At 41.4% G+C, this 25,038-nt stretch overlaps 1 protein-coding gene across 5 annotated transcripts in view; it reads right to left on the bottom strand.

Moving 5' to 3' along the window:
- PHACTR1 (phosphatase and actin regulator 1) overlaps nucleotides 1-25,038 on the bottom strand; it is a 442,313-nt gene that overhangs the window by 167,862 nt on the left and 249,413 nt on the right. For all 5 annotated transcript variants that reach the window (XM_031435188.2, XM_064476204.1, XM_031435189.2 and 2 more), the window contains one exon: nucleotides 6,403-6,567. In XM_031435188.2, the coding sequence (XP_031291048.1) occupies nucleotides 6,403-6,567 (165 nt within the window). The remainder of the gene's footprint in view (nucleotides 1-6,402; nucleotides 6,568-25,038) is intronic.

Genomic DNA, 25,038 nt, shown 5'->3' with positions numbered 1-25,038 from the left:
CTCCTTTCTTATCGAATTTAAAGTCCAATAGTATAGTGGGCTGAATTGTATCCCCCTAAAAGGTAGATCCAAGTCTTAACCCTCCTTAATATGATCTTATTTGGAAATAAGGTCTTTGCACAAATAACTAAGTTAAGGCTCTCTGGATGAGATTATCCTGGATAGAGAGCGGACTCAATCTAATATCTGGTGCCTCTGTAAGAGGAAGGAGCTTTGAGACACAGAGAGACCTGGGGGAAGGGCCGCATGAAGACAGAGGCAGAGATTCAAGTCAGGCAGCTGCAAGCCAGGGGACACTAAAGACTGCCCGGCAGCCACCAGGAGCGAGGAGAGAGACACGGGGCAGATTCTCCCTCAAAGCGTCTGGGAAGAACGGGCCCTGCCAACCTTGATTTTGGACTTCTAGCCTCCAGAACTATGAGGGAATAAATTTTTGTTGTTCTCAACTGCTAAGTTTGTGATGATCTGTTACAGCAGCCACAGGAAACTGAAATCATCTTCCCCCTTCCTTCTTTCCCTTTTACACACGTGGCGGAGCTCCAGCCCTGTCGGACACAACTATACGCTTTACCGATAACTGCACTTGGCCAAAGCCACTAAATCAAGTCACCAGTGTCATGGACACTCGTAATCATCAATCTGAAGTGGGCTTAACTCTGCATGTCCCCTTCCTCTGCTCCCTGTTATGAGCCAACCTTACTACCTAGAAGAAATGAGGGTTACTCCCAACTTCCCACCTACCTAGGAAACCAGCCCCTCCAAGTGCCTCATGTCAGAGGAGGTTTTCAACCCTTTTCTGATGCTCACTCTCCCATCTGTACGTCACATCTCAACTACTCCCAACTTCTCAGCATTCATACCCTTCTGTCTCGTATTTTTCAACTCTTTCCACTGGATCTTCCACATCGGCTTCTCATGCTTATGTCTCTTGCATCATAAAATGACAATGATAACAACACATCACAAGGCACACATACAGCCCGTCCCAATCAAAACGCACACTTGTAAGAAGCCCCTGTAGACACAGCACAGGTCCTCCACTGTCCATCCTCGTCCTACTCTTGATCCCACGTCACAGCCAGACATTTTGAAAGCTTATTTCCCTTTTCCTATTAATTTCTCACTCCACACTAACCTGGCATCTCCCTTCAGAGAATCCACCCAGTCACCTCTAGCTAAGTTCATCGATGACCTCTAGCTGATCAGAATCACTAAAGTCAGTGGGCGCTTTTCTGTGCCTTTCCCCTGACTTCTTCACAGCAATGAACACAGCCGATCAGACCCTCCCTTGAGATACTCTCCCTCTCCCGGCTCCTTTCACCACATTCTTCTGGTTCCCCTCCAATCTCTCTAGCCACTGCCCTTCTCTCTCTTGCACAGGTTCATGCTGCTCCATCCACTCATCAGTGATGATACCATTCCTTTGTCTGTAAGACAGTCTTTGACCCACTTTTATTTCCATTCTCCACTTGTTCCCTTGCCAATCTCATACATGCTCATTACTCTAATCAACATAGGAATGCTAATAATCCCAAAATTAATAAATCTAGCTAAGCCCTCTCCTTTGCCTTCCATGTATTTGATTACCAACTTTGGTACCACAAAGTCAACACAAATAGGGACCTAAAATTAGAATCATATCTCCTGCACTTCCCTACTCAGCCCTGCTCCTCCAAACCTGTCACTCTTTCAAAGGACTCATTTCAGGTAAGGCCACCAGCATACACCCTAAACTAACAAAGAGCATCAAACCTGACGTTTCTCTTTTCCTTCTTTATCTGACCTGTTGCTAAGTTCTGTCACTTGTTTCTTACAACATCTCCCAAATCCACCCATTTCTATCTCCAAGTATTAGTCCAAGCTACTACTGTCTGCACAATGGCCTCCTAACTGGCTTTCCTGCAGCCATTCACACTCTTGTCTAATTTGTTCTATGGGATACAGGCCCAGCAAGGGTCCAGTCTCTGGTTACCTCTCCAGTCTCAGCCCACCCCATATTCCTCGCTCTCCATTCTCTGGCCACTGGTCTTCTTGCTTTCCTAGGTTGCTCACCCCTGCTTCTTCCACCACAGGGCCTTTGCACATGCTGTTTCTGCTACCTAGAGTATAATTTTCTAAATTCCTGCCCCTCCTTCAGTTCCCAGTTCAAACTTCTCTTCTTCAGGGAAGTTTCCTTGATCCCTCAGACTGAGTCAAACACCCCCTCACTCTTCCAGGTACCTTCCCTTCACTGTCCTTATCACAGTTGTGATCTTAACCTTTACTCTTGTGATCTGATCGTCTGCATCTCCAACAACACCATGCATGCCATGAGCTCACCAGCAAGGTCTGGTTTTCTCACAGTCACATTCCCAGGGCCAGCTCTAGTTTCAGCATGCGGTAGGCACTCAAGAAAAGTTTTGTTTTTGTTTTTTTTTTTTGCTCAAGGCTCTAGGGATGCAGGAAAGCTCAGAAACACAAAGGGAATTTTGGCACACTGTGGAATTTTAGGGCCAACTCTTGCAGTTTGTGATTTCCTGTCAAGAGGAAACAAAAGTCCACAATGGTATCTTCACAGTTGATTCCTGCCAGTTCTGCTTTTCTATAAATACAGTCCTCATTTTCAAGGAAGTTGGATACGAATGTCCGCAGTTGACTATTTTGGGGGAGGCACTGTCGGTTCTATTTCAGAGGGGATGTTGTCATCTGTCTTTGTTCCTGCGGCAGGTGTGGGGAAGTTTCGTGGACACCTGTTGCTGATTCCCACAGGAGAAGCGGGACGTGACAGGCTAATTGCTTCACAGGCCCTGGGCAGGGCCCCTAAGGACAGGCTGAAAGGCCTGTCAGGATCATCTCCCTGAGGACCCATTATTTCATGTTCTATCCATTACTGTTTCACTCCTACTGTCATGTGATGCATGGATGATTCTGAGAGAAACTCTTTGTCTTATAACACTTTCACCACCACCCAGGGGCCAGTGCTGAAGGGCTTTTAAGGATGCTGGACTTCAGCTTAGGATAGGAAGATGTCTGAGCAGCATGGGACATGGAGATCTGTCTTTGAAAACTTCATGTAATTGTTGATGCCAAAATTGAGGAAAACGTTGTGATCATAATTTTCTAATGTAACTTTCTTACTGCTAATACAACTTACAAAGCAAGATTTCTGGGTGTACCTTTGAAAATGCTGTATACGCAGATACACATCCTGTAACTTGAGTTACAGTAAAACTACAGTATAGATAACTATGGCAAATTATAAATGTAATTCATTGCGGAAATAATAATAGGCCAACTACGCATCGTGTTAATGCCCTTTGGTGTATTCAAGAAAGCATACAACTTTAAATACAAATACATATTGTAAATTTAATATCTAGACTTATTCTTTTTATTTAAAATTGTGGCAATCACTGTACATATGGAAAGATATTACATACACACGCATACAAGACGAATATATGCACACCAGCTAAAACTGACCAACCAATTCACATTCCCACACTTGGTCAATCCTCTTGTATATTTAGCATTTGACTCTTATTCATACACAGGGAAGTCTGCACTTCAAAGTATTACTTGAACATATATACAATTTATCATGTCAAACATCCTTAAATTGTCAATTATTTTTCTCTTTGGGGCTAAGAACTAGCACAGAAAGTCTCTCCCTTCTAGAAATAAGGAATAGTATTTCTGAGTCCAGTTAAGAACAAAGGATACTACAGTGTAAACCACTGACTTAAAAACAAAAACAAAACTACAACCATCCACATATCAAGACAGACATCCTATTGTCTATCCTCTATTTTCTCTCATCAGGAGCTGAACGTCTCTTTAAAATAAAATCACATACAGGTGTATACACACACACACACACACACACACACACACACACACACACTGGAAAGTTACTCAGCCATAAAAATGAATGAAACAATGCCATCTGCAGCAACTTGGATGAACCTAAAGATTATCATACTAAGTGAAGTCAGTCAGACAAACACAAATATTACACGGTATCACCGATATGTGGGATCTTGAAAAAAAAAAAGTACAAGTAAACTTATTTACAAAACAGAAACAGAGTCACAGACATAGAAAACAAACTTTTGGTTACCAAAAGGGAAGAGGGGGGGAGGGATAAATTGGGAGTATGGGATTAACAGATGCCCGCTACCATATACAAAACAGAGAAACAAGGATTTCCTGTATAGCTCAGGAAACTATATTCAGTATCTTGTAATAAACTATAATGGAAAATATTTGAAAAAAGAACATATATATGTGTACCCAAATCACTTTGCTATACACCTGAAACTAACACACAATATTGTAAATCAACTGTATCACAATAAGAAATTTAAAAACCACATACAAGTATCACACTCAGCTGCCAAATTAACCAGTCTGGGAATCGAGACCACAAGAATTTTGTAAGAATAGGGAATAATAAGAATGATTAAAGTTGCTGCTTTGCCTGTCTCATGTTTGAATTCTTTCTCCCTGAAGAGTTTTAAATTGTAGGCTTTTAATGGTTCATCAGAAGTTTGAAGCCATCGTATTTGCATCCATCAGAGGACAAGTTTTCTGACATCTTAAAGAAGTCAGCATAATGGTCTGGGCGGCTTTTCACGTGAGAAGCATCAGAGCTCTGCCCTGTGGTCTTGCTACATGGACTAAGCAAAGCTCTTGAATGCCAGGAGGAAAGGCACCTACCACACCACCAATCAGGCGTTCATGCTGATAAATGGCAATTCTTTAAATACATGTTTGTACTATTATGAACCATTTTCACTGTAAAGTCAGGAAGACCAATGTAAAGGAACTTGTGGAACCTTTGTTACGATTTTTCCCAGTGCTTACAGAACATTCCCTCCTTCTTTCCTGTTCTTTGCCTAAGAAGAGACTTCATTTAGATTTCTCCTCTCCAAGGCAATGATCTAAGTGCCCTTTTCTGTTTCACTCTAGGGGATACAGAGGAGTCACCCATTCAGAGTTTTGCTTGCATGTAAATCTCTCAGGAGTGTTTTGAAATATGTGAATGACCTACACGTTTGATGACACCTTAACACTGTACAGTATTGATGACAGGGGGAGAATGCAGTCAGGTGAAGAGATGCATCCAGAGGGGTGACATTTTAGAGATTCATGGAATTCGGAAGTTCACTCTAACTCAGGAAAGAACAAATTATAGCAACAGGGCATTGGGGCTTCAATCTGAGAAACAGTCAGAAAGCACGAAGTAGAGATGTCTACCGTGAGAACTGTTTAAAATTTCAAGACATTTCACAACTTTCCTATGTTTGGTTCTCTCTTTCATTCCCCAAAGCAACTAGCATGAAAATTCTCAGATCTGTGGACTAGTTGTTCAGGGAAGAGAAGCATATCATTTCCTATTTCACGGTTAGTCTGGGGGTGAGTCAAAGGGGAAGAGGACCAAGAAATAGCGGAGGTGACGATTCAGACAAGGAGAGAGAGCAAGCTGAGTTTTTGAGGACGCACAGGAAGAGGCAATGGAATGACCTGGGCACATAAACGCCAAAACCGGTACACAAAACAGAAAGAACAATCTACATCACTCTTTCATCATCTTATCTCAAACCCGACAGGGTGAAATCAGAACTCTTTGGGCTTCTTTCCCTGTACATCTCCCTCTGCAATACCCTTATTGAAAAAAATACCTACATAACGTGCCGCAAGAACGCCCCACGGTACTCAGTCGTGTCGGGTGCTATTCTGACCTGTCTTACAGACAGGGAAGCTGGGGTACAGAGCTCAACTGAGCACGGTCCTGCAACCACCACGCGCCAGAGCTGGGACCTGAATCCAGGCCGTCTGACCCCGGGGCTGTGCTCTACCCACCTCAGCCACGCTGGCTTCCCCCAATCCCTCCGCGGCCCACTCAGCCACACACTGTCTGCGTATCTTCATTATTACAACGCTGCTTCCTTTCCATTCTCCTGCCATGTCCAGAAATTATTTATTCAAGATTTTTCCTCCATGAAATAACCTATTCCTATCTGCCAACGACCATATATAACTTACTTTCTGCTCGGTGCAGATTTTTACCGGAGCAGTGAAAATAAGGGTGAAGGGTAAGAAATGGATTGTCAATGCCAGAATGAACGCATTCACTTATGGGAAAGGTGGGGCTCTAAGCCCAGATATTCATAGAGCCAATAAAAGTGGTGGTTTTTTAAACGGAAAAACAACAACAAAAATCCTGAGACAAGAGAGAACACATGGGATCTAAAAGCCATTCTCAATCACATTGAAGAATTATTTAACACAAGAGCAATGCCAAGGCTTGATTTTTCCCTTGGGTTCAGATAGTCTACAGTAATTAAATTCTACTAATGAACACAGAGAGTTGATGTCAACAAACGCCCAATGAGAAATAAAGGAAAAAAATCATCTCACCTGCAGACGTGTGTTTGAACTTTTCGCTTTTCTTCTTCCTCCATTTCCAAGGCTTGAAAATCCTTCCTAGGTTGGCAAACTTACTTCTCCTCCGGATGGGTGGGGTGTGGGTACCTGGGACGAGGGAGTCAGAACGCATCGCCGCCAGCCTCTCCACTTCCTCAGCTTGTTTTCCCGAGAAAGAGATGGAAATAGAGAAAGAAAAGTGTTAAAATGGGAGCCTCACAGATGGCCAATGTTTTCCATGGTTACAGATAACAGAAACCACATGACTGAACTTCCGTCTCTCTTTCTGCCTTTTGGAATGGAAGTCATACCAATGTGTTCCAAAGGCTGGTGACAGTCAGCCAAACCCTAGGGATTTGGAACACCCCAACCAAATTTGCCCAACCTTAACCTAAGCTTGGGAAGGAAGACAAGGAGGTGGAGGAGGAGGAACAGAGGCCTCCTGACATATCAGAAACCCCCACACAAGGCAGGGACAGGGCAGCGGAAGAGTCAGTCTAACTACTGGTCCAGCAATTCCTCAACTTAGACTTGGTGGATGCAATCACTATAACACCATCTGCTGAGAAAAGAGGAGGGAGAAAACATTTATCAATGGTCTATTCCAAGGCCAATGTCTCCACCACCCAGGACTCTTTCCTAGTACCATGCTTTACTCAGACCTGCAGAAGCACAGGAACCTGTCGAGTGAGTGGCTCCACCTTAAAATCCACGGACCGACCCATTTTAGAATCACTCATGCTTCGTTAGATTCTACAACTGCCTTAACTCCTCTAAGTCTTTTAGTTCCTGGTGCTGTGCTCTAACAATTTTTTAAAATTCTCGGAAATTGAGAATCAAGAGTGATACTAGGTACCATCTAGATTAACCCCAATTAACTTGAGATTTGAGGACATGAAGACCTTCATACTCATAATGCCCAGTGGACCCTTTCTTAAGGGCCACAACCACTCTGACCTCACCCATCACTTGGAATACAACAAACTCTTTTCCAGTGTACATGAGCATGCATGTCTATGAGGTAAACAGACCCTGACTTGAATTTTTAAGACAGGAATAATCAGAGAAAATAACCTCCTTGGCAAAATCAAGGAGGGTAGGAGGGACTTTCCAGAAAGTCCACTTACATTTAAAGCTGTGGCCAATCCAGAACCACTCTGTTGAGCCTCTAACACTGTCCTTCAGGAAAGTCTCCTAAATTTGCAACACAGGCTGTTCTCGGAAGCTCAGCCTTGCAGCCTGATAGTCTACCCGCTATCGTCCAATATGGTTTTAACTCAGGAGATTCAATATTCAACAGATATACAGGGAATCTCAACCATGTGCGATGGTGATGCACTGGTTGGTAGTCTCCTGGGCAAGACTGAGAGGAAGGAGATAAATTTGAGACACGTCTGAGAAGTCAAGTCAGTAGGACCCAGTGACTGATTGGGTGACTGGATCACGTCCGTAGGCTGCGCTGCAAGAGCCAGTGGAGAGAAAGAGACTGAAGATGTAGGAAAGAGGTTGAGAAATCTGTGAAGTCGGCTTCTTAGGGAAGAGAAGAGGAGGCGTCAAAAGCACTTATAGAAGTTAGTCGTCGGAAGACTTTACTCTGAGTTATCGAAGTCTGAACTGAGGTCTCCGATCACAAATGGCAGGACCACATGTGGGCCTCGAGAAGATTAATCTGGCGGCAGCGGGTGAAATGAATTACTGGAGGCTAAAAGGAAGATAAAGATAGAGGAGACTTGGCTAGGGAGAGTGGTTTAAGAAACCAGCTACACTGGGGAAGCAAAAGGAAGCCAAACGGAGTAAGTAAACAGCCTCTGGAGCAACACTGAATTTGGAAATCATTCTCTTTAAATGGTGTCAGCTGCTTGAGTTGGTGCTCCCTCAAGAACACTCCGTAGTTGGGAAGAGCCACACAGTGACAGTCGTGGGAACCCAAATCAAGGAAGGAGCTTTTGAGTCCAGGATGGAAATAAAGCCAAGACAGTCTAGCCAACTGATTCCCACAAGTTCGCCTTCTCTTTTACACCCATCGCCGTTTTAAATTTTCTTACCTTAGTTGATAATCTCATTGTTACCTGTCCAGATTTTTCAAGTCTCCAAGCCTACGTTCCCAAATCAAGGCTCCTGCCTTCAGATCTGTATTTTAAATTGTTGATACTCTTCCAGAAGCCTACTTTTCTCAGAAACTTTCAGTGGCCCCCTACAACTTACAGTAGAAAGTTCTAATCTCTTGCCTTGATCTTCAGGAACCTCCATCTGAGTTTCCTGCCCCAATCTAACAGTAGCTCTCTCAACACACGCTGCAGCCAAAATGAAACACTGCCTGGATCCCAGTGGGCTCTGTGGTGGGGCAGGGTGGGGGGCACGCAAACCACTGAAATTATATGCAAAAGTTCTTGTCTATTTGAGTATCTGCATTTGGTTGGAAGAGTTTCCATCTTTTTCTTTTGAATCTCCAAATAGTCTAAGACACCTTTTGTGTCTTAGACTTAAAGTATCCAGGTTGAGGCTTCTATGAGTTCACCTGACTTAAAACATCTTCTAAGGATTAAAGGGAAAGAGTATATACTGGAGCCAAAAAAAAAAAAAATCACGATACAAGTTATTCAGAATTGAACAACTCTATTAGCACTCATAGTTGGCACTCCACAATGATTTGTTAAATAAGTAAATGAATGAGAGCATTTGATTCAGCTAATTCACACCATCTCTAGAGGTATGAAAATCAGTGTCACTATTTGACTTAAAAAAAATGCACCACTAGGACCAAAAGGCTGTTTCATAATCACATCTTCCAGGACTGAATAAAAATGATTCTGAAATTACCATGTTAAAATAATTATAAGAAATTAGGAATGCCTTTGAAAAATTGAGAGTGGCAATGAGCTGACAAAGTGTTATAAAGGCCTAATTATAACTCCACAGTTAACGGAGCCCTTAAGAAGTGTATTATTAAATTCAAGATGTTTAGCCCTCACATACAGATTTTTTTGAGCAGACTGGATTATTTTAAGTTTAACTGATTCATAGTTTAATCATCTACAAGTCTTCCCCCACCCCCCAACCCCACAACCCATTTGATGATAGAGCTAACCTGATCAAAACCTGTTTGTTTTGCCACCAGATAATGAAATCGGAAGGTCAGAGTGAGGAAAGAGGCCAACTGCAAATACAGTTTGAAGAAGGAGATAAACAAGAAAACAAAATAGTCTTGGAATAAAGTGGCCTCCGTCTGACCAATCGCAGGGACATGAGAGAGAACGGGATAGAGAAGGTGTGTTTATGGAAAAAGCCTTTTTTTTTTTTTTTTTTAGATTGAAGTATAGTCAGTTACAATGTGTCAGTTTCTGGTGTACAGCATGTTTCAGTCATACACATACATATATATTTGTTTTCATTCTTTTTCACTTAAGGTCACTACAAGATACTGAATATGGTTTCCTGCGCTATACAGAAGAAATTTGTTTATCTATTTTTATATACAGTAGATATTTGCAAATCTCAAACTCCTAATTTATCCCTTTCCACTGCCAGTGACCATAAGATTGTTTACTATGTCTGTGAGTCTGTTTCTGTTTTGTAGATGAGGTCATTAGTACCTTTTCACTTTTTTTAGATACTACATATGAGTGATACCATACAGTATTTTTCTTTCTCTTTCTGGCTTACTTCACTTAGAATGACATTCTCCAGATCCATCCATGTTGTTGCAAATGACATTATTTTAGTCTTTTTTATGGCTGAGTAGTATTCCATTGTATGAATATACCACAACTGCTTTATCCAGTCATCTGTCGATGGACATTTAGATTGCTTCCATGTCTTGGCTATTTTATATTGTGCTGCTATGAACATTGGGGTGCATGTATCTTTTCACATTAGAGTTCCCTCTGGATATATGCCCAGGAGTGGGATTGCTGGATCATATGGTAAGTCTATTTTTAGTTTTTTTGTCAAATCTACATACGAAACAGCCTTCTTTTGAAGCAGATCAAGAAAAGGCTGCTTTGCCCAAGCCCTCTGCTCTCAAAGGTGGCTCCCTCCTGCTGCTGAGAGAGGCGACAGCTGTCTGGAGAAAATGCTCACTTAGCCATGAATCAACTCAAGTGTCAGCTGCCAGGATAGAAAATGCTGAGCCCAAAGGCAGGAAGCTGGGCAGCTGAGCTCATTCAGAGAGCTGAGGGGTTGGGGGAGCCTGAATCAGATGATCTCTGGGGTCTTTCCAGAGCCTCCATCCAAGAAAATATTCTAAGAGACTAGACTGTCTGGGCTCCCTTTCATGACAAGACTGGAATTTGCTTTATCCATATGGAGGGAAATGGTTGGGGGGTGATTTTTCTTTCTCTTTTTTCCAAAGAAAAGCAGGCAACAAAACACCTGATGGGTGCATGATTTTAATCCCCAGGAATCCAAGTAGCTGTGTCTGTTTGTGCTCTGATGCCACCCCTCAGGGTAAGCTGGGGGGCTCTCAGAGCAGGCAAGGAGGAAGGGTGGGCAAGGGGCACTTCAGCTGACACCCTTACCACTGTATTTCTCCTGGTGGGTTAGTTTTCCAAAGGCTTATCCAACGAAAGCACCAACTTTGGTGTCCTGCTGACCTAGGAAGTGTTAGTCATTCAGTGTCCCCCTGAGAACTTTCGAAAAAAGGAAGCCAAGGTATCTGTGCTGTATGAGGTCTTGTCAACAGAAGAGGCAGACAGGCCAGGAGGTCTGGGGTCCCCACTCAGATCTCTCTACGTGCTAAGTGCTCTTAGGATTTTTGGAGGACTTGAGATTTCAGAGGTTGGATACTTGTTTCTCAAGCCAAAGAGAACCCCCAAACTGAATGCTAATGTAGCAGGATATGATAACATTCATTTTTCCTTCCAATCTCATGGGAAGGGGTTATGTTCTTGCCAAATCTCACCATCCTAGGAAAGGGAGCCAAAGACAGGGGGAGGGGGTGGGTGGAGGTTAGCTGTCAGTAACTACACTGAGCTGTCCAGGGCCTAAAACTGTCACCTTTCTGCCTCAGGCAGCATTACCTTTTCTTACAGCTGCAAAATGATGTCACTCAGGTCCCTAGCCATTGAGAAAGTTCTCAACAACTATGGCTTTCCGCCTTTTTTAAGTGCACTTTCAGTTTTATCGATACCTTATTGCAGGGAAATGGAGAACTGATATGAATCATCAGGCCTAGGAGGGCAGTGCTTTCCCTTTTTCACTCCAAAAGAAGTCACAGCACCCTCTCCTATAGAGGCCAGATCTCTCTGAAGAGTTTCTGTCTAATCTAGGATGGATCTGTGTTAACTACAATGTCTGTTTAAAAAACAAGAGTGATGCATTATTTATCCTAGTCCCCGGAGATGAGGAATGGGATGGAGATGGGGGTGGAGCGGGCAGGAGGACTGGGCATTAGAGGAGGCGGCCATGGGGGCAATGGAAGTTCTAATGCCCAAAGAACGTTGCCTGATTTAGAGAACACATGTAAGCCTATAAGGGCTGGGACATACTAAAGGGTTCAGTGCAAACACAGGCTACAATTAGGAGCTCAGGAGGTGCCTGTTTGGCCTGGATTAGACTCAGACCTGCTATACTTAGAAAATGCTATATGTTGTGTGTGGGAAAGAATGTTAGCTCTGAAGCCAGGGGGCTGTGGGTTCAGATCCAGAACCTACCACCTAATAGCTGTTGACGGACAAGAGTTCTTTTTGGCAGAGCTGGCCTGGGCTTCCTGGTTCTCCTCTGGAGAACCACCTCTCCTCCACTTCCAGTTCTGACAGTTCAGGAAAGGATGATCTCACTCCTGACTCCAGAGGCGGGCACGTGATTCAGCGCTGGCCAATCAGAACACTGCATTCTTCACCCACCTTCCTACCCCTGGTAATTCATTCAGGGATGAGCAATTGGGCCTCACTAGGCAATAAGATTCAATTATAGATTTTGCAGGGGCTATTGATAAATGTGCTCCTTCAGCTAAGATTGCAACTAGATAGGCTCTAAGCCTGGTCAAAGCAGGGGCCATAAACTTAAAAACTTGTACTCAAATTTGGTTAACATTAAAAAAAATTTCTAGGGTACAATGGTAATTCATATACTTTGAAAGGAAACTATTCCATCAAGTACTTTCTGTTTTCTAAGTACTGTGCTGAGAGGCTATTCCTATTCCATGACCACAGGTAGTCAATGGATAAAGAACACTGCCAACAGACTAGACAGGGAGGGAAAAGTCTTATTTAAATGCAAATTTATACAGGTCTGTGTGGTTATATTTACTGAGATATTAGATGTTATCAAAATTCTTCCTGTAATATACAAAACAAAATTCCTGTTTCATCTCCTAGGAATCTAACCTTCAACTACTAAAGCATGTAATGACTACAAAAACTTACAAAACATTCTACTGTTCTTTTAATTTACAGAATACACTTGTGCTGGGAATGGAATGTCTTTATGTAAATTGGAAATGAACTCCCAAGTCTTGTGTTAATCCAAAGCAACAATCTTTAAATAATGTAGGTTCTTTGTTCATCTTAAAACCGCAGACCCTAGGGTCTGATACTCTTGATGTAAATAAACAGTGTCTCACAGATTCAAATCAAACCTCAATGAAACCTAGTTTCTCCTGCAGGGGTCAGCAAACTCTTTCTGTAAAGCCAAATCGTAACTACTTTGGGCCTTACGGGCCATACACTTCTGCTGCAAATGCTCACTTCTGCTGTTGCAACATGAAAGTAGTTGTAGACAAATGTACACAAATGGGCGTGGCTGTGTTCCAAAAATTTTTTATTTACCAAAACAGGCAGCCAGTCTTTGGGACCATAGTTTGCCAACGCTTGTCCTATAGAGTAGAGCGGCTGGTAGTCTTTCTACCACCTTGAGGAGACAGCCTGCCTGAGAACTGAGCCACTAGAAGATAAAAGAGCTGAGGGAAGGATCGCTCAGGTGGGACTGGGACCTCATTACATCATTTGGGCCCCTGGATCCAGCCATGCCTGAAACCATTTTAACCCTGGACATTTTCCTGACGTGAACCAATAAATTCTCTTTGTTACTTAAGCCAGGGTGGGTTGGGTTTGCTTTCACCTGCAACCCAAAGGGTTCTAACAAGTTAACTGTGACCTCAGGAAAGTCCCATGAGTTTTCTCTTTCACCACTGTCTTGTAAGGATTAACAGGTATGTACTTAAAAGTACTTCTTTGGGGCAAAGAAGAGGGGCTCAATGAAAGTTATCTATAAATGAAGTCTCCTCTGGTACTAGGCAGACCACCTGGCCAATAAGGGGTCCTCTAGGGGTACAGTTCCTTACCTCTTCACCCTAGGATGTCCTTTAAGGAATTACATGAATTTTTAAAGTTTTGGAGGCTCTGAACTATGCCAAGACTGCACCCCACCCCGCCCCGCCGCAAGGCTGATACAAGAATCAAATGAAGTTATCTGTAAAAATTTTTGATCACTAATTTCCATCTTACATCTGCTGAACCAGGATATGAATGCATAATAAGCATCCCAGGTAATTCTGACGCCAGAGTTCTGACGATCACAGAGAAACATACCAGAGCATTCCCACAGAATCTAGAATTCCACTCCCATCGCCCCAGTTAAATCCACAGCCTTCAGGTGGCTGGCTAAAAAGGAGGATCCCCAGTGTAGAAAATGAAGTTGTTCCAGCGCCATCAGCCAGCCCCCAAATCCTCAAATCACCGGGAATTCTTTAAAGAGTGCTTTATTCTTTCCAAGTGCTTTGACGTCTGCTATCGCATTAGAGCTTCATAACCTGCCCATTATGTAGGTAGGGTATCAAATTTCCTAATTTTGTTTCCCTACAATTTATGATTAACATACGATTTTCTCTTCTCGAAGAATCCCATCACAATTTAGCCTTTTTAAGACTCGGAGAAGGTCTGCAATAAACCTTTAACACTTTGTTTCCAAAACTTAACTTAATCACACATATGGTTATGCACTTTACTTGCAATATGGTATTTTCCCCTTTCCGAAGTTTCCAGGCATTAAACGATAAGGCATCAGGTCAAGGGAAAGGACAAAAGGTGCCCTGAGGTACAGACTGAGTTCAGGCCTCTCTCCTTAAATCTGTACTTTCAGGCACTTTCAGCAAACCTTTGTTACACATCTATTTCACAACTCAAGTTTATGGGATAGGGGAGTTAAGGGAAGAGAAGATGAAGCTCCTACTCTCTAAAATCCTAAAATGCAAAGGACTACACAAAAGCAAACACTATTCCAATTTTAGATGAATTTGAAATTGATATAGGCATATAAAGCACATACACAATGAAAGATAATAGAAATTCCTTGCTCTGTGTGACCTTTAATAATCTTAAAGGTCACTGTTTAATGCAAAAGCAACATCTGTTTCTGGAGCCAAACTCAGAATTTTAAAAGCATATCTATTATTCACAGATAATTCCCGCCTACCCTAGAGTTTAACAGGGAGAAGAATTTCATTTGCTTTTATCCATGCCTGAATCTCCAGGCACCATATGTAGCTTCAGTACCTAAAACACCCTGCTAACTTTGCAGTCAGTTTCTTAATGATGATGGCAACTAGTTTCTGAATGATAGAGCCATTCCCTTAAATGCAGTCACCATGAGGGATCCTGGCTGGAATCCTTGTTATACTACCGCTAAGTCAGAATGGTGAAGACCAGGTGGGTTAATGATATAACTTCTGTCCCTACAGATAATTCTCCCAGTTTATCCACTAGACAGCATTCCTTGGACAGTGCCTAGATTCAGCACACAGTAGGCAATACTGACAAGACATTTTACCGCAGAGCTAATCAAATATCAATCTTGGATATTCTGAAATTGATTCTGAAAGAAAAAGGAAGCTTTGCCATTGGAACACAAGATTTGTAGAAAAATGTTCTCTCGCCCCCAATTCACGTGTCCTGCTTTGAACCTAACAAATTAGTGAAAAATCTTAACGGGCTTCAGGATTTTCTCATCCAAAATACAAATGTCTACTGTGTGCAGGAGTTAATGGTCATTCTCACAGCAACTTTTTGAATAACGTTTTCTCATTTATCAAGCACTTGCCCATTATTGTATCATCTGATCCCTACAACAAATCAACAAGAAAAGTAAAGCAAATATTTTAATCCCTACTTTATAAAAGAGCAAATTGACAATGGCAGAGACGGCTGGTTGCCCGCCAATATCCATCCTTCCCTTCCTCTTTAGTGAAAGCTTCCTGGTGTTTTGCCAAGCTGAAGACCGCTTCCTGGGCTTCTCTGAGGAGAGGTGTGGCCATGTTACCAAGCTTTGACTTGAGCTTATATATAAGCTGAAGTGTTGTGAGCAACTTCTGAGATGTCTGCTTACAGGGAAGGGATGTGCCATTTCTTCAGTCCACTTTTCTGTTCATCCAGTTTTCTAAAGCAGAGAGGTGGTGGCTGGAACTTGGCAGCCACTATGAGGACAGAGGCCACGTCATAGTAAAGAAGGAGCAGTAAGTTAGGTCGCACCTTGGTCCTTAGGAACTCTGTGGAGCCATCATACAGAGAGCTTTGAACTGGCTGCCTCTGCACTTTTCTGCGGGAGAGAAATAAGCCCCTATCTTGTTTAAACTACTACTGTTCTGAGTTTACAAGTTCTATGCAGCTGAATCTTATCCTAATGCTTCAGAAGCAACTTAAGTTTTTATAAACTATAGTTTAAGCGGCGGAACAGCAAGGGCTAACATCCATGTCCGTATTCCACACTCTCTGGTGGAGTTTCAGAACTGTTTATAACCAGTTTCTTTCTTAGTTTGTAAAGGAGTCAAATTCTTTCATGTTTTTTATTTTAACACTAACATTCATTTTAAAAAGCCAAACTATACGGAGACTTTCTTCCTCCCTTCCCTTCTCCCTCTCCTCTATTGTCCTTTTCTGTCTCAGACTTTGATTTAAATCCCAGGGTTCAGCTCTCCCTAGACAGTGTCATTTACTCTTATGGCTTTCATTAGCATGGATAAGCTAGATATTTCTACATTTACCGTTGCAGCCTAGAAGGTTCTTCTAACCAACACTGCACTTACTAGCTGTGTGACTCTGGCCAAGTTACTTAACTTCTCTGGGTCTCAGTTATCACATTCGTAAAGTGGGGACAGAAACAGTATCTACTTCACTGAGTTCCTGGGAAAACTCAAGTATTTTACACAAATAAAGACTGAGTGGCATCTAAACCTCTACTACTATCACTACTCTTCTCCAAATATTTCACAGGCACCTCAAATTCACCTTATTTAAAGTGAATTGTTTTTACCCTCAATCTGATCATTCTTCAGTAATGGCAATGCCAGTTACCTAACTGCTCAGAGGGAAACCTGAGTCAATCTCAACATCACCTCTTCCCTCACCCCCCTCAATCCAATTCATCACCAAGAATGGTCAAAACTCACTCTTACATTATGTCTGAACTCTCCCCACTTCACTCCTCAGGTCAGACCATTTTCCACATCACTCACTTCTGTGTTCTTACTCCTGCCGGTCACCTCCAGGCCCTCCACACAGCAGCCCAGGAATCTCTCATCAACTGAACTAAAGCATGACACTGCCCTGCTCTAACCCGCTGTGAGTCATCCTGCTCTCAGAAGGTCCCAGAGTCAGAGGGACATGATCTGCCCCCTGCACTGGCTCCAGCCCTGCTCAGCTTTGTTTTCTTTCAACACAACAAGAGACACATCATTTCTGAGTCAAGGTCTTCACGTCTGCAATTCCCTCTGCCTGGATGATTAATTACTTGTTTCACTTCTGAACGCCAGTTTCCTCTTTGACAGAATGTCATGCCACTTTCTGCTCATCTTCCCTCTTAACAGAACCCAGAGTATCACCCTGCTTACCTGTCCATCCCTTCTCCACAAGACCACAAGCTTCTGGGGGGTAGGTCCCAGCCACAGCAGCACAAGGTGGATCTTTGATCAGTGACTGATTAAAGGGTGGGGAGCCTGAGCACGTCTGGCCACTGAGATCCGTAAGTGGCACCTGTACAGGCAGCCAGGCTCCTAAGGATGGCTTCCTTGCTCTTAGAGACATCAAAAGACAGTCTTATTTCTACCTCTCTTCACAGTGGTGTCAGGATATAAGGCCTCAACTGACAGCCATCTTGCCACCAGCCTGAGAAAGGAGTCCTGAACTCAGGAGGGCAGAGGAGAGACTCACGGGGCAATGGAATTGTGCCCGAAAGCCTGCTTCACTTTCGAATTTACTCCATAAGACAATAAATGACTTCACTGTTTCAGGCCAAGATGCACAGGGTCCTCCTTCCTGCAGCCAAAAGCATCCTAATTGACCTGCCCCTGCTAGATTAATTCCTCTGAAGAGCAAGGACCATTTATGACACCTAGGAAATGATCAGCAAATATTTCTTGAGCAAGCAAATGAATGAAAGTTTCTTAGAAAAAGACAAGATAGGAGATGTTATATGCACCCACGCCAGAGCCCGGCTCCTGGAACGTTCACAGTGAGGACAAATCACTGTAACTGTGATTCACCCTTTATTTACGCACAGGCAGAGCCATGGCTAGAGATGGGGCTGTGGGATAGGAGACAGTGTCTACCTCTCAGCCGCAGGCAGAAACGACACAAGGAGAATTGTCTCCCATGCAGGGGATAGATGGGAGGCTGTCACGTTTCTGAGAAGAGTTGTCTCAGTTCTAAGTGCTATCCCAAATCGGACTGAACTGAAGCTTTTGCTTCAACACAATCACTGGCTTTTCACAAAAGATTGTCCCATACGGCACCAGATATTTGCAAACTTGGGTCAAGTCTGATATACTGTTGAAGGGTAACATCATAAACTAAACTCCATTTGCATCTTAACAGCATAAAAAGACAGTAACCCAAATGGTCCAATCACAAGGGATTTAATTAAGGGACAACCACGGAACATACAATGATCTGGCCCTTAAAAATGATGATGGACATCTTTAATTATTGACTTGAGAACTGTCATGGTTTCCTGTTCAGTGGAAAATAAGTTGCCACAAATTATATATAGTATAATGTGGTTTTTCTAAAACAGAAGTTTACTTACTATCTATCTACCCATAAGCATAGGATCTGGAAGAAGAAACTTGGTTACACAGTGGTTCTAGTTGGGTCAAAAAGTTAGAGATGACCTTAACTTTCTCTATAATTTTATTTTCTGCAGAGGGGGTGGATTGGATGTGACCCCATCTCTGCCATTTACAAGCTCTGGGCAAAGCCCCAGTATCTACCTGTGTACAATAGAGAATCTAAGAGAACCTGTCTCTTAAGTTGTTATGAAGAATGAATATATGTGAAGCATTTATTTTGGTATCTAGCATATTAGCCATTGTGATGATTCTATCACGAAAAGTCTGTTGCCATTATTATAATGTGAATATTGCATTTGTGGTTCAGTGTAACAGGAATCTACCAATGGTACTTAGCAGAGGTGTGGCTGAGTATACAGAGCATAAAGGAATTACTGGTAACTGAACGTGACCTCTCCTACCAGAGGCTATCACTGGTATATGTGTGATGCAGCATTTAAAAGCCTGGCTTTGGAGTGGACAGACATCAGCCTCATGAATTAAGGCAAATTTCTTCACTTTAAAATGGGATTGACAGTATCTTCTTTACAGGTTATTGTATTACACGAGAGAATGTACCAACATGCAGAATACAGTTCCTGGTCATAGTTAAGAGCCCAATAAATATTATTATTATTACAAATTCACCATAAAATTATATCTTAAATATAAAAATATTGCCGTGACATTCTTACCTAGCAAATTTATCATATTTTAAAATAGAGTTGTAGGGATTTTTAAACAAAAACTAGAACAGTGTACTAAAATGGTTGGCCAAGTTAAAAGAAAAATCAACCACATAAAACTTCTCTGGAATATTAATATTTCAAAAGGAGATAACTCCTTTCTAAACAGTGGAGGCAGGGAAGGGAAGGGACTCATTATAAGAGGAGGGTGTATGTAATACTTTCAAATTTAATTGGATGCCAAACTTGTCTTTATCCTAGGATTTAATGTAGGATTTAATTTACATGAAAATGGCACTCTACTGAAAAGTGGAAGTGCAGTCTTTATAAACTAATTAAAACAACAGAACCTGCTAGGTGGTTAATAAGACACAGTTACAATTAGTTTTTGTCTTGGGGAAAATAATTTGGATTTTAATTTTAGAGCTAAGTTGACTGAAAAAGCAAAGGGTAATTCAAATATATACACAACACGATCACACAAAGCACAAAGCAAACACGCCATGAATTCTTTGAAGGCTTCAGGGGCATGTACCTAAACAGAAACTGCCTTGAGATCTCGGGTAGATCCACTAAGTAGAAAGAAATTCGACACCACGAAGTCAATATTTTCATAGGCTTTCCAACAGTATTTGATATTTGTTAAACTATCCTTCAAGAAACATTGAAGGTAATTTCTTCATCTATTTCCTGGCTCTCTGCTCCCCAGAAAAGTAAATTTTTGCCATTCATACTGGCTCAAATGCAAATATAACTTTTCCTTTTCATGTTTACTTAAAAATTAGACGCAGTTACAGAATGGAATGGCTTCAAGAAAGACTCAACTCAGGAGGACAAGCCAGGTGAGAAGCAAATGGAGAAGACACAGAAAATTTAAGTCCCACAAATACATACCCTCTGTAACACCAAGATACAACCACAACCCCAAAGCCCATGAGAGATTAAAAAAAAACTCTCTGGAGAACTCAGCCACACATCCACTGGGGAAAAGACAGTAGCTGTTCATTTTTAGATCTTTCTCGGCTCACCAAGAGAGCCGTAACTGAACTTCTAAGATAAACTATGGGAGGAAGTGGTTTGGAGGGGGAAAAAATCTATATTAAGGACTTTATCAAAAATTGGCTTCCCCAACAAACTGCCTTTTATGAATTCAATTCAAGCAACATTTACTGAGCATCTGCTTTCTGTACAGCTTTGTAAAGCAGACAAGGATGAGCCCCGACTCTTCAGAAGTGCTCACAAGATGGTGAAACACACACAATCACACACAGCTTAGACAAGATGTGGAGAAAATAATTTTCAGGTTTTCCCGAAGATAAGGTCATGCAGAAATTTTAGCAGAAGTATTTCTTGGGAACGTTTTGCTCTATCGTAACTCAGTATGAAGAATAGACAATTTTATTTAAAACTGTAAGCTAGCACTTTGTTTAGGGCAATCTGTGGCACAGGAAGAAGGCAAGTGAGTTCTATCCTTACAGCATCAAGAAAGTTCTCTTCTAGAACAATTTCAACTGTAAAAGTTTCAGAATGACAGTAGTCAGATTTGCATGAATTAAGCTTCAAAAATTCTGGCAGATTGAATCAATACCACATACAGAATTTTCCTTTCTGGTTCTGAACTTGATCAACTAGGATAAACAGCTGGAAACAAACAGTATTATGTGTTGGTCTTAATTTTTTTTTAGTGTCTAATTGCCAACAACTGTTACGTATGGCTGTTTCTAGAAAGAATAATATAATGGTACATTATAGCAGAATGTGCCCATACAAGACAACTTGTCCCTAAAACTCTGGCAATACTTTTTGTATAGTGCTATCATGATACCAGCAACTAGAGCAGGTCAAGTAGATGCAGTTATTGTACTCTGAAAATGAAAAATAAGCTCAAATAGTTACACATCCACAATTTAGTTGGGGCTAGAACGAAGGGAAAATACCCTCACTTGTCAGTTCCTTGTAAAAAAGGCAATGGTAAATATTTTGCTGGTGTTAAAAATCTAAAATTTAAGCATTTGAAGACAATTTTTTGAGTTATTCTTAATTTGGGGGGATCTGGAGGGAAGGAGGGAGGGAGGGTACTGAGTAATGCAGCCATTGGCCCTTTTGATGACAAGAATATGCACCAATGCTGTATTTATATGATCGTGGAGAAATTTTAGCTCATTTGGTTGTTAATCAGCTACTAGTTCTCCAAAGATTCTTCCCCTTATAAATAAGGAGAAGTTAGGTTCATTTTCATGACACTCAGGAAAAGTAAAGTTTCATAAAATTGAGATTTTTAACTGGAAATTCTGATCATAGTTTCAAAATAATAACAAACAATAGCAACAAAAAACCTCTCTCATATCATCTATAGTCTCAAACAGTATAAAAATTCGAGACAGAGTTAGTAAATATCACATAAATAAACAAGGCACAAGGGATATTCTGCACATACTAAAAGAACCTAGAAAATACTGTTGTAAACACAACAACAATAGGCTTTATTCAGCCAGGACCTCAGAAGAACTAAGCTCAAAATGGACAGGTACTTGGTCATTTACTTACACAGTTCTTTAAAATCAAGCATTATAAAAGAGGAGGGAAATAAAGGCAAATTATTACATGTACACAAATTCAGGAAAGAAAAACAAATAGGTGAGCTTAAAATCATTGTTTTGGGAAACCCAACTTTCTAAAAATATATAATACCATAAGCCACAATTATTTTTCAAGGTACTGCTGTTCAGTGGAAGATGAATCTCTTCAATAAACAGTAAGTTTACAATGTTGTGTCAATTTATAGTGTTCAGTATAATGCTCATACATGAACTTACATATACTCGTTTTCATATTCTTTTTCACCATAAATTACTAAACGATATTGAATATAGTTCCCTGTGCTATACAGTACGAACTTACTTATCTACTTTATATATATTAGTTAGTATCTCGAACTCCCAATTTATCCCTTCCCCCTCTGGTAACCACATCGTAAACTGACTATACTTCAATAAAATATATTTTTTAAAAAAGGTTAAAAAAAACAGTAAATATAGAATAGTCCAGGAATAATTTGGCAAAATTATTCCCAATCTATACAATATTAGAAAAGCATCTCCACAGGTAATTATTCTACAACATTAGGTAAAATATATTCCTGAATTCCTCTACCTGATGCCAAAAATTTGGTGTTTCATCAGACTCGTAAATGCCGTAAGTCTCAGAATAGCAATACAGAAAAACTATAGGCATGTTCTGCCACAAATACTTTTAAGCCATAATTTAAAACCTGACACCTTTCTCAATATCCCCTATAACTTATCTTATTAAACAGCCACACTGTCATGCAGCACTTGGTGTAAGACGTACTAAGAAGTACGAACGTTGATTTCAGTTTTCTTGCTACCTTTACTTGGGCAACGGTGAGTTTAAAAGAAAACTGGTAATTTTTGATACTTGTTTTAAGACATGAATCATGCCAGCCTTATTTTACAAATGGTATGCACCCTAATGATAAAGGAACCTGCTTCAGGTAATACAGCCAACTTGCCAGTAATTACCTGCAAAGGTATCTTGGTAGACAGAACGATACTCATGTATTCCAAAAGGCCATCCCTTCCCAGTCACATAAAATGTGACTAAACCAACCAGCAGTGATGATACATGTGAGCCACCCCCCAAAAAAAAGCTTTACCTCAAGCACCAATATGGAAAAAACCAGACCAAAACATTGTGCTCTTCTGCTTAAAGTTTTAAGTGAAATTTGTTTCAATTAAACGAAAGCAAACTTCTGTCACTCTCAGGATGTAATTACATTTACTATCATTCATGGGTATGAAGTGCACCAACTATTTGTCTAAACAAAATTCACGGAGACTAAACATGAACAGTGATACAGTAAACATCTTCAAACCTTCATTCCCAAACAAGACAAACACTGCAGAGGGATGGTCACCCTATTTTCAAATTTAAGAAAATCAGCTGAAGTGGGCTTCCAAGCCTAGGCGTATTTGTTGGGTTACCAAATTTTTGAAATTAAGAAAAGAAAAAAAAGAAGACTATCCTGAGAAATCTGGCATGTAGGTTTCCATGGGGATAACTAATCATTGCTTGGATATACAGGGCCATGTTGTCTCCAGGCACTGTTTAATCATTAGTTTACTCCTGTGGTTCTTAATTGGGGTGGCAGGGGGTGGGGGGAGGCAAGGAGGCAGGGGAGACACTTGACAATATTTGTAAATATTTTGGTTGCGACAACTGGGGTGGGGGGTGTTACTGACATCTGGTGGGCAGAGGCCAGGATATTGCTAAACACCGTACAGTGCATAGGACAGCCTACCATAATGAAGAATTACGTGGCCCAAAACATCAAGAGTGCCAAGACTGAAACCTTGTGGCCTGTAACTTAGAACACATGACTCGGAAGAAGCCAGGCTTCGGCCAACAAGCTCTGCTTTTGCCTCCTGTATATATTGCTGCTCCATCACTGACTCAGCGCATACATGACCATTCACAGTGAGTGCTCCCAATATGTAAAACAGACTGTTCCTCACGACCAACAGACAGCTGTTTTGCCTGTGTGATTTACCTTGTTCGGGCTCTAATAAAAACAGACGCATTTTTAAAAGCAAATGCCTTGATTTGTTTTAAAGTTCCTAGTTTGTGAGCAGTAGATTCCACTGTAGGAAAGCATTCATCAGCACAGCCAAGCAATTAATCGATTCCAAATGTAAAAAAATGAAGTCATTTATGTATACTGAATGCTGAAACCTCCCCATAAGAACTCCTATTTCACTGAAATGCCACAACATTTCTAAGTAATTAATGAATGTCTTTACATTCTTCATTCTGAAAACATACAGTACCAACTTCTTCCCCCTTTTAGCTATAACGTACGGAATGCCATGACCCAGGCACTGTGTGAATTACTGCACATGCATTTTGTGCTCACAGCAGTCCTAGGGGGCAGCAACTACAGAAGTTCTCCTTACCATTCTTCAAACTCAGGAAGTCTGCCGATAGGAAATGAGGGCTGCAAATCAAACATCTGACCACAGCACTCACATGCATGAATTCAATCCGAATTCACTTAACAGAATACAATACAAGAAGGAAAAAAGCCCAGAGGGTATCAAGAATATTTATAATAATTACAATACTAGCCACCACTTACTGAGTGCTTACTATATGCTAGGGTCAGTGCCAAATACTTTATTTACATTATCTAATTTGATCCTACCACCAGCCCTAAGTGTGGATGCTGTGAGAGTCATCATTTTACAGATGCAGAAACTGAGGCTTATTCTGAACAAGACCACACAGCAAGTGACACAGCTGGGGTCTGTGTCCTGTAAAATTTCAGAGCCTACATGAGGGGTTGGCAAACTGTAACTCTCGGTTTAAACCTGGCTTGCTGCCTGGCTTTGTAAATAAAATGTTATTGGAACACAGACATGCCCTTTCATTTATATATTGCCCGTGGCTGCTTTGGGGCTACAACAGCAGAGTTGAGTAGTTGCAACAGAGACCATATGGTTAAAGCCTAGAACGTTTACTTGCCTGGCCCTTTACATAAAAAGTCTGCTGACACCTGTGTAAACTCAACGCCACCATGCACGCCACACTGCTAAGCACTGAAGTCCTTTGCTCTCCACTTCCTGGGTAAGCATCTTCATTTCCTTTCATTATGACCTCCTGCTTCTATTTTCGTAGCCATCCTGAGGACTAATACCATCCTTCTCTTCAGGAAAGAGCTTGCAGCATGGTAATATTACACAAGTCAAACTTATGGAGTCTGATTACCTCGCTCTGAAATCATTAAGAAGCCAAACAACACACAAAAGCAATGATTGATCATCTACTGGGAACAAGTTACGTGCCAGGAATACAAAAATGAATACAACACAGTCTCGCCCTCCAGGAGCT

This window comes from Camelus dromedarius, chromosome 19 (genome assembly GCF_036321535.1).
Source record: "Camelus dromedarius isolate mCamDro1 chromosome 19, mCamDro1.pat, whole genome shotgun sequence".
Classification (NCBI taxonomy): domain Eukaryota; kingdom Metazoa; phylum Chordata; class Mammalia; order Artiodactyla; family Camelidae; genus Camelus; species Camelus dromedarius.
This window is presented reverse-complemented; position numbering and strand designations above follow the sequence as displayed.